The 13,465-nt window shown below is 40.3% G+C and overlaps 1 protein-coding gene across 1 annotated transcript in view; it reads right to left on the bottom strand.

Annotated features, from left to right (window-relative positions):
• Window positions 1-170: 170 nt before the first annotated feature.
• LOC112267181 (replication termination factor 2) overlaps window positions 171-13,465 on the bottom strand; it is a 41,919-nt gene continuing 28,624 nt past the window's right edge. Inside the window, exons 6-9 of the mRNA XM_024445377.2 lie at window positions 10,109-10,216; window positions 9,076-9,130; window positions 1,864-1,941; window positions 171-1,364 (exon numbers count right to left, since the gene is read on the bottom strand). Of these exons, the coding sequence (XP_024301145.1) occupies window positions 1,174-1,364; window positions 1,864-1,941; window positions 9,076-9,130; window positions 10,109-10,216 (432 nt within the window). The 3' untranslated portion in view covers window positions 171-1,173. The remainder of the gene's footprint in view (window positions 1,365-1,863; window positions 1,942-9,075; window positions 9,131-10,108; window positions 10,217-13,465) is intronic.

Raw genomic sequence — 13,465 nt, 5'->3', positions numbered from 1 at the left:
AAATATACCTTAAATCCTATAATCCCACTCTTAAACCTGAAAAACACCTGCAGTGTCATGAAAAGTTGAGGTACAGTAGTTACAATAAATATACAGTAAAAAAAAGCAGTAGTTTGGCGACACACCCAAAATACAAATTGAAAGGGACAACAAATAAATCCCGTATTGAGTCCACCTAATGCACCTTTATTTCACTACTATAATATGTTGTTCCATATAAAAAAATAATGCATTTTGTAAGTAAAAGGACATAGTCTTTATTTTGACATATGTTTGTTCAACCCTCAACCCAAACAAAGCGGGGTAGCGGCAGGGTAGCCTAGTGGTTAGAGCATTGGACTAGTAACCGAAAGGTTGCAAGTTCAAATCTCCCACTGTTCCTAGGCCATCATTGAAAATAAGAATTTGTTCTTAACTGACTTGCCTAGTAAAATAAAGGTTAAATAAAAAAAATTAAAAAAAATAACAAATGGTAAATATTTAAATAAAAATGAAATATGCACATGTGAATAAAACAATCTTTTTCTCCCATCTATATTTTGATGGGTGGTGGGTGACAAGCTATTTGGAGGAAACATTCAAATTGGAGTATAGACATAAGTAATGAGCTTATTGAAAGCATGTTTTGAATGAACACTACAAAAACACTCACTATTCCACTTCCTATACAAAAAAATAAACTAGGCCCTTGTGATATAATTTCCATGTCATATTGCATAGCAAACCATAATGACTTCCAAATCTACATCTATCCATACCTAGATAAGACTTACATATAATACAGCCATTCCTAGAAAAAGGAGCATTAATAGTGCTTCCTATAGGCTATTGATTCATTAGCCTGAGCCAAGAATACCTATAAGAAAAATGTCAACTTCCTTAAGACCTTACTTGAAGGATGCCGACATAGGCTTCATAACCCTCATATTACACATTCATAAGCAGTAGCAAGTTGATATTGGCTTCGTCACAGAAATGCAGAAATGTGAATTATCAACTTGCGGTTGTTGACATAAGCATTTATGAAATGCTCACGTACTTCTTATGATTGTGTTAAGTATGGGTTATGAATGTGTTATTAATAAGCTTATATAGATACCCTTCAAATACACAATCTGGTTGTGTGTTGCCTGCCATGACCACTTGGTGGTGATCTAGGGGAGGTGAAGTAATTTAGAAATGGTAGGGGGTATGGGTGACCCAGTTGGACGTCTGGTCTTTGGTGCGTTTGGCTGAACTGTGGCTGGTGAAGAGAGATTTGTAGGTCTCCGACTTCTCTTCCATGGTCTGGATGGACCTCTTGCTTCCGGTTGCCGCCGAGGGTGTAACCACCTTGGTGCTGGAAGAAGCAGGGGGTTCAGGGACTAGCGGGAGAAGACAAAATTACCATTAATTGTGTAGGATAAAATAAAATATAATTTTTTGGTGCCAAATGGAAATTGGTCTTCTGCCTATCTCAACCCCCCCAAATACACACACACACACACTTTAAGGGTTTAATGCTTTCCTCAATATTACAATGACAGTTATAACATTAGAAACATCATGCTGCTGAGTTATGAACTGTATGGAGAGGTTATAGTGTCTGAAAGGCAAGATCTAGCGTTAGTGCAATTGCTAACTAGAATTAGCACAATGACTGGCAGTCTATAGTAACTGGCAACATGCTAGTACATACCATATAGACTTCCAGTCATTAAGTTAATGCTAGTTAGCATTGGCTGGTGAAACTACCTCTAAGTTCCTTCATACTGGATGCAGAGACATAAATGGTATCCATGAGCTCATCTGACACTTGGGGAAGTAGATAAAGGGCCTCAAAATCCTGAAGTATCCCTTCCTAGTAAAATAAACCACAAATACCTGGCTGGCTGTTGTCTCCACCATTTTGTGTTGAAGTTTGGCCCTCTGAAGAAACAGTTTCAGTGGACTCTGGATTTTCTATATAGGAACGAAAGAGATGAATGGTAACAAGAAATACATAGAACGTTTTAACAAACATCTATAACACACTGGCATTTTGGGGAGAAAAACAGAATGTTTCCAAAACATTTCATGAAGCTCCTGTCTGTCTGAAAAGAGGTACAATCTTTAACAATAGTGTGAATATGATGAATTATTTGAACATTATTTATGTTCCAAAAGCTAATCAAAGTAGGCTGGAGTGGATGAAATATGCACATGTGAATAAAACAATCTTTTTTTTTCTCCCATCTATATTTTGATGGGTGGTGGGTGACAAGCTATTTGGAGGAAACATTCAAATTGAGTATAGACAAACATCCATCTACCTCAGATCAAGACATTTTCTCATTGAAGCTATAAGTTAGTTTGAGTGCAATATTTAAGTGACAATGCCCGAGAAGCCGGTGTTTGGAGGATGGTAACATGTGGAACGGACATTGGCCGGAATGCAGTTTTAACCAATCAGTAAGTCAGGATTATTCCCACCCGTTGCATAAAGGCTAACATGGACCTTCTGTTTCTAACCACTATGTGCTAAAAGTGGATTACAGCTGATATCTATTCCACAAGTTACCATGCCTATTTACCATGTTCCATCTGACTACGCAATCCACTGTCTCATCAGCCCAGCTATGCAATTTATAAACTTGATGTACACTATAAAAATAATCTAGACATTATCTAATTTCTTTTAGACTAACATTTAGTTTAACAGCAGAGATTTGTATAAACCTTGCTGTCTGTCTCTCCGAACATTTGCAACATTGTTTCAATATTCAAATTAGATCGGCAGCTGTCCCATAGTAATGAACAGCTGGCGGGATAAGACAGGCAGGCAGCTTTTCTCAGCCAGTTGAAATCATGAATCAGTATAATTTTTATGGATATATACAAAGTCCTTTTAATAGAAAACAGGACAAACAAAACGACGTGCAGCTAGTTTGCGGTCTTTCCAGCTCCAGTTTGAAACTGTGTTAGCTGTATTGTTTGCTAGCTTCTCTGAACAACAGTGTCCTGAAGAGAGAGCATATTTTTTGCACAGGGGGGAAATGGCACATCGTTAGCTCATTGCTTTGTATGTACAGCGCAGTCGGAAAGCATTCAGACCCCTTGACTGTTTCCACATTTTGTTCGATTAAATTGTTTTTCCTCAATCTACACTTAATACCCCATAATGACAAAGCAAAAACCAGTTTAGAAATTATAGTACATTTCTTAAAAAACAAAAACACCTTATTTACATAAGTATTCAGACCATTTGCTATAAGACTTGAATTGAGCTCAGGTGCATCCTGTTTCCATTGATCATCTTTGATGTTTCCACAACTTGGAGTCCACCTGTGGTAAATTCAATTGATTGGACATGATTTTGAAAAGGCACACACCTGTCTATATAAGGTTCCACGGTTGACAGTGCATGTCAGCACAAAAACCAAGCCATGAGGTCGAAGGAAATGTCCGTAGAGCTCCGAGACAGGATTGTGGGGATCTGGGGAAGGGTTTCACATTTCTGAAGCATTGAATGTCCCCAAGAACACAGTGGCCTCCATTATTCCATTATTCTTAAACGGAACAAGTTTGGAATCACCAAGACTCTTTCAAAGAGCTGGCCGCCCGGCCAAACTGAACAATCAGGGGAGAAGGTAAGGGAGGTGACCGAAAACCTGATGTTCACTCTGACAGAGCTCCAGAGTTCCTCTGTGGAGATGGGAGAACCTTCCGGAAGGACAACCATCTCTGCAGCACTCCACCAATCAGGCCAGGCCTTTATGGTAGCGTAGCCAGACAGAAGCCACTCCTCATTAAAAGGCACATGACAGCCCGCTTGGAGTATGCAAAGAGGCACCTAAAAAATGAGTATGAGAAAGAAGATTCTCTGGTCTGATGAAGCCAAGATTGAACTCTTTGGCCTGAATGCCAAGCATCACGTCTGGAGGAAACCTGGCACCATCCCTACGGTGAAGCATGGTAGTGGCAGCTTCAGGCTGTGGGGATGTTTTTTAGCAGAAGGGACTTGGAGACTAGTCAGGATTGAGGGGAAGATGAACGGAGCAAATTACAGAGAGATCCTTGATGAAAACCTGCTCCAGAGCGCTCAGGACCTCAGACTGGGGCGAAGGTTCACCTTCCAACAGGACAACAACCCTTAGCACACAGCCAAGACAGCGCAGGAGTTGTATTTATTTTTATTTCACCTTTATTCAACCAGGTAGGCAAGTTGAGAACAAGTTCTCATTTGCAACTGCGACTTGGTCAAGATAGAGAAAAGCAGTTTGACACATACAGAGTTACATACAATAATAAGAGTAAAAAAGTCTATATACAGCATGTGCAAATGACGTAGGATAAGGGAGGTAAGGCAATAAATAGGCTACGGTGGCAAAGTAATTACAATATAGCAATTAAACACTGGAATGGGAGAATGTGCAGAAGATTAATGTGCAAGTACAGTGCCTTGCGAAAGTATTCGGCCCCCTTGAACTTCGCAACCTTTTGCCACATTTCAGGCTTCAAACAAAGATATAAAACTGTATTTTTTGTGAAGAATCAACAACAAGTGGGACACAATCATGAAGTGGAACGACATTTATTGGATATTTCAAACTTTTTTAACAAATCAAAAACTGAAAAATTGGGCGTGCAAAATTATTCAGCCCCCTTAAGTTAATACTTTGTAGCGCCACCTTTTGCTGCGATTACAGCTGTAAGTCGCTTGGGGTATGTCTCTATCAGTTTTGCACATTGAGAGACTGAAATTTCTTCCCATTCCTCCTTGCAAAACAGCTCGAGCTCAGTGAGGTTGGATGGAGAGCATTTGTGAACAGCAGTTTTCAGTTCTTTCCACAGATTCTCGATTGGATTCAGGTCTGGACTTTGACTTGGCTATTCTAACACCTGGATATGTTTATTTTTGAACCATTCCATTGTAGATTTTGCTTTATGTTTTGGATCATTGTCTTGTTGGAAGACAAATCTCCGTCCCAGTCTCAGGTCTTTTGCAGACTCCATCAGGTTCTCTTCCAGAATGGTCCTGTATTTGGCTCCACCATCTTCCCATCAATTTTAACCATCTTCCCTGTCCCTGCTGAAGAAAAGCAGGCCCAAACCATGATGCTGCCACCACCATGTTTGACAGTGGGGATGGTGTGTTCAGCTGTGTTGCTTTTACGCCAAACATAACGTTTTGCATTGTTGCCAAAAAGTTCAATTTTGGTTTCATCTGACCAGAGCACCTTCTTCCACATGTTTGGTGTGTCTCCCAGGTGGCTTGTGGCAAACTTTAAACAACACTTTTTATGGATATCTTTAAGAAATGGCTTTCTTCTTGCCACTCTTCCATAAAGGCCAGATTTGTGCAATATACGACTGATTGTTGTCCTATGGACAGAGTCTCCCACCTCAGCTGTAGATCTCTGCAGTTCATCCATAGTGATCATGGGCCTCTTGGCTGCATCTCTGATCAGTCTTCTCCTTGTATGAGCTGAAAGTTTAGAGGGACGGCCAGGTCTTGGTAGATTTGCAGTGGTCTGATACTCCTTGCATTTCAATACTATCGCTTGCACAGTGCTCCTTGGGATGTTTAAAGCTTGGGAAATCTTTTTGTATCCAAATCCGGCTTTAAACTTCTTCACAACAGTATCTCGGACCTGCCTGGTGTGTTCCTTGTTCTTCATGATGTTCTCTGCGCTTTTAACGGACCTCTGAGATTATCACAGTGCAGGTGCATTTATATGGAGACTTGATTACACACAGGTGGATTGTATTTATCATCATTAGTCATTTAGGTCAACATTGGATCATTCAGAGATCCTCACTGAACTTCTGGAGAGAGTTTGCTGCACTGAAAGTAAAGGGGCAGAATAATTTTGCATGCCCAATTTTTCAGTTTTTGATTTGTTAAAAAAGTTTGAAATATCCAATAAATGTCGTTCCACTTCATGATTGTGTCCCACTTGTTGTTGATTCGTCACAAAAAAATACAGTTTTATATCTTTATGTTTGAAGCGTGAAATGTGGCAAAAGGTCGCAAAGTTCAAGGGGGCCGAATACTTTCGCAAGGCACTGTAGTGTGCAAGTAGAGATACTGGGGTGCAAAGGGGCTATATCTGTTCCTGGTTCTACATTTTTTGAATGGGGCATGCTTATTTATGATGGTGAGAAAGGCACTTTTAAAGAATAAACAGGCATCCTCTACTGACGGGATGAGGTTGATACCCAGGCCAGGTCGATTAGAAAGGCCTGCTTGCTGTGAAGTGATTTAGGGAGCGTTTGACAGTGATGGGTGGTCGTTTGACCGTAGACCCATTACAGATGCAGGCAATGAGGCAGCAATCGCTGAGATCTTGGTTAGGATGATATCTATGAGGGTGCACGTGTTTACAGATTTGGGGTTGTACCTGGTGGGTTCATTGATAATTTGTGTGAGATTGAGGGCATCAGTTTAGATTGTAGGATGGCCGGGGTGTTAAGCATGTCACAGTTGAGGTCACCTAGCAGCACAAGCTCTGAAGATAGATGGGGGGTAATCATTTCACATATGGTGTCCAGGGCACAGCTGGGGGTCTAAAGAAAGCGGCAACGGTGAGAGACTTGTTTCTGGAAAGGTGGATTGTTAAAAGTAGAAGCTCGAACTGCAGGCTCTCTCTGCAGTAGATTGCAACACCGCCCCCTTTGGCAGTTCTATCTTGTCGGAAAATGTTACAGTTAGGGATGGACATTTCAGGGGTTTTGGTGGTCTTCCTAAGCCAGGATTCAGACACGGCTAGGACATCCGGGTTGGCAGAGTGTGCTAAAGCAGAGAATAAAACAAACGTATGGAGGAGGCTTCTAATGTTAACATGCATGAAACCAAGGCTTTTACGGTTACAGAAGTCAACAAATGAGAGCACCTGGGAAGTAGGAGTGGAGCTAGGCACTGCAGGGCCTGGACTAACCTCCATCACCAGATGAACAGAGGAGAAGTAGGATAAGGCTAAAGGCTATCAGGACTAGAATAGATTCAAGGCATAATGTACAGACAGAGGTATGGTAGTATGTGAGTACATTGGAGGTAAACCTAGGCATTGAGTAATGATGAGAGATATTGTCTCTAGAGACGTTTAAACCAGGTAATGTCACCGCATATGTGCTAGCGACAGCTAGCAGACCGGCGCTAGCGACCCCGAGTAGCAGAGGGGTCCATGTCCAAATGGTCAAAATAGGTATAGTGGCCCGAGAAATTGGCTGATGGATCTATCCAGCCAACAGTCCAATATGCTCTAGACAGCTAGCGGGCTGTGGCTAGCAGGCCGCGGCTAGCGGATGGGCATTCAGTAGACGTCGCGATGTAGAGGCCAGTTGAGTAGCCCCGTGCCCCGTACCGGCAGTAGAAAGGGGTATTTTATTGTAGCACAGGAGTGGCTTCTTTATCTAGCCGGGAGAAAGGGCCTAGCATGGGCTAGCTACAGGCTAATTGGTGCTTGCTCCGGGACCGACGTTAGCCAGTACTCACTTGGATAGCAGCTAGCCATCTGCGATGATCCACATGAAAATGTCCAGAGCTTGCGGTAGGAATCCGGTGATATGGAGAGATATTAGGTCCGGTATGCTCTGGTTTGAGTCGTGTTGTACAGACTGGCGAGAGCTTTCCGAGCTAATGGTTAGCTGATGACCGCTATCAGTGGTTAGCTGACTACTAGCTAGTGAGCTGGCTAGCTTCTGTTGGGGGATTCCAGATTCGAGGTGAATAAAAAAATGCCACACCACATTGGGAGAGGTGGGTTGAAGGAGAGTGTTTTGGAGTAAAAAAATTTTTTTTTAAAAAGGGTCTGAATAATTATGTAAATGTTATTCCAGTTTGCAAATATTTCTAAATGCTTTGTCATTATGGGGGTATTGTGTATAGATTGATGGGGGGGGAAACAATTCATCCATTTTAGAATAAGGCTGTAACGTAACAAAATGTAGAAAAAGTCAAGGTGTCTGAATACTTTCCGAATACACTGTATTTAAATAAATATCACTTCAAAACAGATTAAACAAACGCAAATGCAGCTACTTTGCTGTTATTCTGGCTGCAATGTTTGACATTACTGTAAATTAGCTGTAGTTGGCTAGCTAGCAAGCATGGGATTAGAATGTTGCCAGCCAGTATGGCATTGGAACATTTAGAACGAACAACTCGGTTGCGGCCATAGATACAGAACAAAAAGACAATGACTGGGTCTCTGGAACTCGAACCGATAGAACGAACGTCCAGCTGGTTTGGGTAGCAACCCTAGATTTGTGTCGCTACTATTGTGGATGGATGAAATAGTATGAAAAAAAATTCATCGAGATAACGTTAATGAAAATATGTAAATCATTATTTGAATATGTTGGTAACCCAGTGTATAAAAGCGATAATGCCCTCGAAGCAGGTGTTTGGAGGATACATTGTCACGGTTTGCCAGCCCTCTACAATATATGCTCCAAACACCAGCTTCTCGGGCATTATCAAATAAATAACTAACCAGTAAGGCACAAAACTATACACATACATGCAATACAAAGCGCTCTAATTTTGACCAGAGCCGTATGGGCCCTGGTCAAAATAAGTGCAATACATAGGCAATAGGGTGCCGTTTAGCCCAAGTCTACATAATACAATGTAAATGTGTTCTATTACGCAATCAAAAGCAGCCAAAACAAATATGAGCAATTGGTGTTTGAGCAACTAATAAGGTCAAGCTTTGCATGGTTACTTTGCTAGCTCATGTCATTGGCCGTTGTGGACATATTTTCCATCACTATGTAGATCTCTGTCAGACATAACCTTAGATGACTGAAGGTTGATGTGATTGGCATGTTATGCTTTTTTAATGGTATTTACACCTGTGTTTCCCATAGATTTCAATTGTAATTGAGAAAACAATTTGTCAGGAGCGCTACATGGGTATCCCAAAAATGTTAATCAATTCTATTGAAAGTCCAAATTATTTTAAGTGGGTGGCAACTGAGCTAGGCGGGGGGCAATATCAATATAGAAAAGCAAAACTGTAATTCATTCTGCAAACTGGTTGCACCAATTTCTGCCTGTGTGTACATAAAACCAAAATATGATATTTGTCAAGCATCATCGTCACTTCCTACCTTTTGAGTCAGATGGCTTGGCAACAGTCTCTGCAACTTTGTTCTTCTTTGGTTTCTAAAAAAAAAAAAAGATCATTAGCTAGGTTTCCATCCAATTGATGACAGATTTTCATGCAAATATTCTTGAATCTGCATCAAACAATATGGACATTTTCCCAACAGAGACTTGTTTCCATCAAACTGACCTTTGCGGATAAAAGGCTCTGCGTGATGACATAGTTATAAAAAATAACGTTTGTTGCTAAATTCCCATGCACCGAATGAAAAATACAAGTTAAATGGGTTTCCATCACATTTTCAACTCTACTGATGGTTTAGTCACAAAAACGTGTTTAGAAAATGTGCCCACTCTGGTCTTGGCATATGCGCTCTAGCCAACAGCTCGCAGATACAGTGCTGGTAGGCTACCTACATTATGAGATTATTATGGATAAGAGTGATATTATTTGTATTTGTCAAACGGCAGCCAAGCATGGATCATAATGTCACCAGAATAAAACCCTGGATATTTATTGGAAAGGAGCATCAAGCGCATCACCTTGCACATTCACCACCATATGAAGTTTATGATAAAAAAAACAAAAAGTTATGTATCCTAATAAACTGCACGCTTTCCCAAATCGTAGTGGGAGGACCACACAACACATCGCCACATGACTCCAAGTTTACATCAATATGATTTGTTATTATATCAATATTTGCTAATAAAGTCGTTTCCACCGCCATTTCCAGCACAATTCATTTTACCGACACAAAAAGATTCCACCATGTCAAACGAACAAATGGTATTGTTGGCATTTATACAATTGTACCGGCATTTCATGTTTCCATCAGCCCAATACTTTTTTTATACATCATGTAATTAATCCGCATGAAATGGTTGGATGGAAACGTGGTTAATGTTACAGTAAATTCCAGGTAACTGACATAACCGGTAAGGGGAGAATCTTTACTTCTACTTACAGTAAGTACAAGTTTCACTGACATCAATGCATGTCTACATTTTTTATTAGAAAACTCTACGAATGTGTACCTTTGTTGCCTTGGCCCTCTTCTCCTCCATTTTCTCCCTCAGTTTTTCCACCTCTTCCTTGGTCCCGTTGAGGACGACAAGGTTTTCGTCTTTGAACGGGTCGCCACACTGCAACCAAGAGAAGGTTTAGTTAAGCCCAGACATTCTTATACATTATTTTCATGACATATGTTATGCTTTTGAGTATCTTATTTGAATCCATTAATTTAACATTACGGGGATGGTTTATGAAAGGAAAACACATGTAGGGATTCTAAACTCCCCTACGGCTACGTCTTGTATTTTATTCACAATGTACAATGCAAATATAGGAACATATAAACATGTATGTTGTGTACTTTAGAGCCACAATAACAAGGACATGAAGCAAGAAGGTGGTGGTGGGGGGGGATAGTTACATTTCGGGATATTATTTTTGACAATAGTATAGTATTATTTTGACAATATCGCAATATTATTTTTGCGCTAGTTCTGTATTTTTCCTTCATAGCTTGTTCTCCATCTACTTTTTAAATAGGGAGCTTTTATTTCCATGACTGATCAAAACGAACTTTCTCATGGCTCTCTCTTGTCCCTCTGCAGCAGACATATAGTAAGCATTATATTTGGACCATGGAACCTCAAAATCACAGTATTGAATAGCAATACAAATATCATTCTGAAAATGGTAATACATAATCGTATCGGCACCTAAATATCGTGATAATATTGTATCGTGAGGTGACTGGCAATTCCCAGCCCTAGTAAATAATACTATCCAAATCTTAATGGAACATAGTTACTTACAATCACAAAACAATAAATAACCTAAGTCTAGTACTAAGATAGTGGTGGCCAAATATATTGGCACCCCTGTACCTTTCTAAAATAATTCCCCATTTCAGAACCATTTAAAAAAAAATACAATGTTAGCCTAATTAAGCTAACTACAACAAAATGGCACCCAGGAACTAATACTTGAGATAAAAAACAAAAAAAGTGCCTTCTTGTAGCCATAAAAGAGCTTCTTCTTTGGCCCACTCGAGTGGTGCCTTCCACTAACTGCTGTTTTCACATCTCGCCATATGTTTGATGGAATTCGGATTTGGAGTCGTCGCTGGACACTCCAGAACAGTTCAATGTTTGTTCCTGGGTGCTTTTTGATGTGTGTTTGGGTTGTTGTCCTGCTGGAAGACCAACAACCTTCAACAGAGACCCATTTTTGGTTCTGCAATGTTGACAATCCAATAACATGTGGAGACTAGGCCTGTGGTTCTCACAAAATTTTGTCAGCCAGTGATTGTCAAGCAACTAACTGCCGGCCTCACGGCAATTGACAGTTAATGAACATACACATTTAGCATCCCCTGGCTTCCACACCTCCTAAATCCATTATTTATTTTAGACCGGTCTAAAGAAGCATGTAGAAAATGTAATCTATTTCAGAAGAAAATAATAGCATACTCTGAGTTGTCCTTATGTTAAGTCCTGATGTGGATATGCCAAATGGCTATGGGCTGCACTAGTTCATTTAGCAGAAAAGATGGACTTATTATTCCGTGTCATTATTTTATAGTATGAAGAATACAATTGAACAAAGCTGAATAAAATGTGTGCCTCAGATTTCTGCCTCGACACAACCCTGTCTCGGAGCTCTACGGACAATTCGTTCGTCCTCGTGGCTTGGATTTTGCGCCGACATGCACTTTCAACTGTGGGACCTTATATAGACAGGTGTGTGCCTTTCCAAATCATGTCCAATCAATTGCATTTGCAACAGGTGGACTCCAATCAAGTTTTAGAAACATCTCAAGGTTGATCAATGGAAACAGGATGCAGCTGAGCTCAATTTTGAGTAACATAGCAAAGGGTCTGAATACTTTGTAAATAAGGTATTCCTGTTTTTAATTTAACTTATTCGCAAACATTTTAAAAACCTGTTTTTGCTTTGTCATTATCGGGTATACTTTCCACATGTACTGTATGTGGTTTCAAGCAGCGTGCACGCAAAGAGTTGTAGAAAATAAATATGCAGTATGACTATCACACATTCGGTACTTGGTATTTTATTAGGATCCCCATTAGCTGTTGCAAAGGCAGCAGCTACACTACCTGGGGTCCACACAAAACATGAGACATAATACAGAATGACTTAATACAGAACGACTTAATACAGAACATCAAAAGACAAGCACAGCTCAAGGACAGAACTACATACAGGCACAGCTAGCCTACATATCAATGTATACACACAAACTCACAAATCTAGGTCAAATAGGGGAGAGTCGTTGTGCAGCGATGTGTTTATCTGTGTTTTGAAACCAGGTTTGCTGTTTATTTGAGCAATATGAGATGGAAGGAAGTTCCATGCAATAAGGACTCTATGTAATACTGTACGCTTTCTTGAATCTGTTCTAGATTTGGGGACTGTGAAAAGACCCCTGGTGGCATGTCTGGTGGGATCCGTGTATGTGTCAGAGCTGTGTGTAAGTTAACTATGCAAACAATTTGGGATTTTCAACACATTGTTTCTTATATAAATAAGTGATGCAGTCAGTCTCTCCTCAACACTAAGCCAAGAGAGACTGGCATGCATAGTATTTATAATCAGCCCTCTGATTACAATTAAGAGCAAAACGTGCCACTCTGTTCTGGGCAAGCTGCAGCTTAACTAGGTCTTTCCTTGCAGCACTGGACAACACGGTGGGACAATAATCAAGATTAGACAAAACTAGAGCCTACAGCCTTGCTTTTATGATTGTTGTGTCAAAAAAGCAGAGCATCCCTATATTTCGGCTAGACCTCTCCCCATCTATAGAATCTATGTTTTGACCATGACAGTTTTACAATCTAGAATCAATCTCCATGTAATCTAGTCTCCTTAACTTGTTCAACAGCCACACCATCCATTACCAGATTCAGCTGAGGTCTAGCACTGAAGGGTTTCAGTGACTTCATTAGCTGTGGTTGCTGAGGCATATATGGTTGAATCATCCGCATACATGGACACATGCTTTGTTTAATGCCAGTGGCAGGTCATTGGTAAAAATCAAAAAGAGTAGAGGGCCTAGAGAGCTGTTCTGTGGTACACCACACTTTACATGTTTGACATTAGAGAAGCTTCCATTAAAGAAAACCCTTTGAGTTCTATTAGACAGATAGCTCTGAATCCACAACATGGCAGAAGTTGAAAAGTCATAGCACATACGTTTATTCAACAACAGGTTATGGTAAATAATATCAAAGGCCGCACTGAAATCTATCAGTACAGCTCCCACAATCTTCTTTCAACCAATCAGACATTTATTGAGTGCCCTTCTCTATTATCATGCTGAAAGTTTGCTGTTAATTTGTTTAGTGAAATAGCATTGTATTTGG

This window comes from Oncorhynchus tshawytscha, linkage group LG02 (assembly GCF_018296145.1).
Source record: "Oncorhynchus tshawytscha isolate Ot180627B linkage group LG02, Otsh_v2.0, whole genome shotgun sequence".
In the NCBI taxonomy this organism is placed as follows: Eukaryota; Metazoa; Chordata; class Actinopteri; order Salmoniformes; family Salmonidae; genus Oncorhynchus; species Oncorhynchus tshawytscha.
Note: the sequence above shows the minus strand (reverse complement) of the source record. Positions and strands in the feature narration are given on the sequence as shown.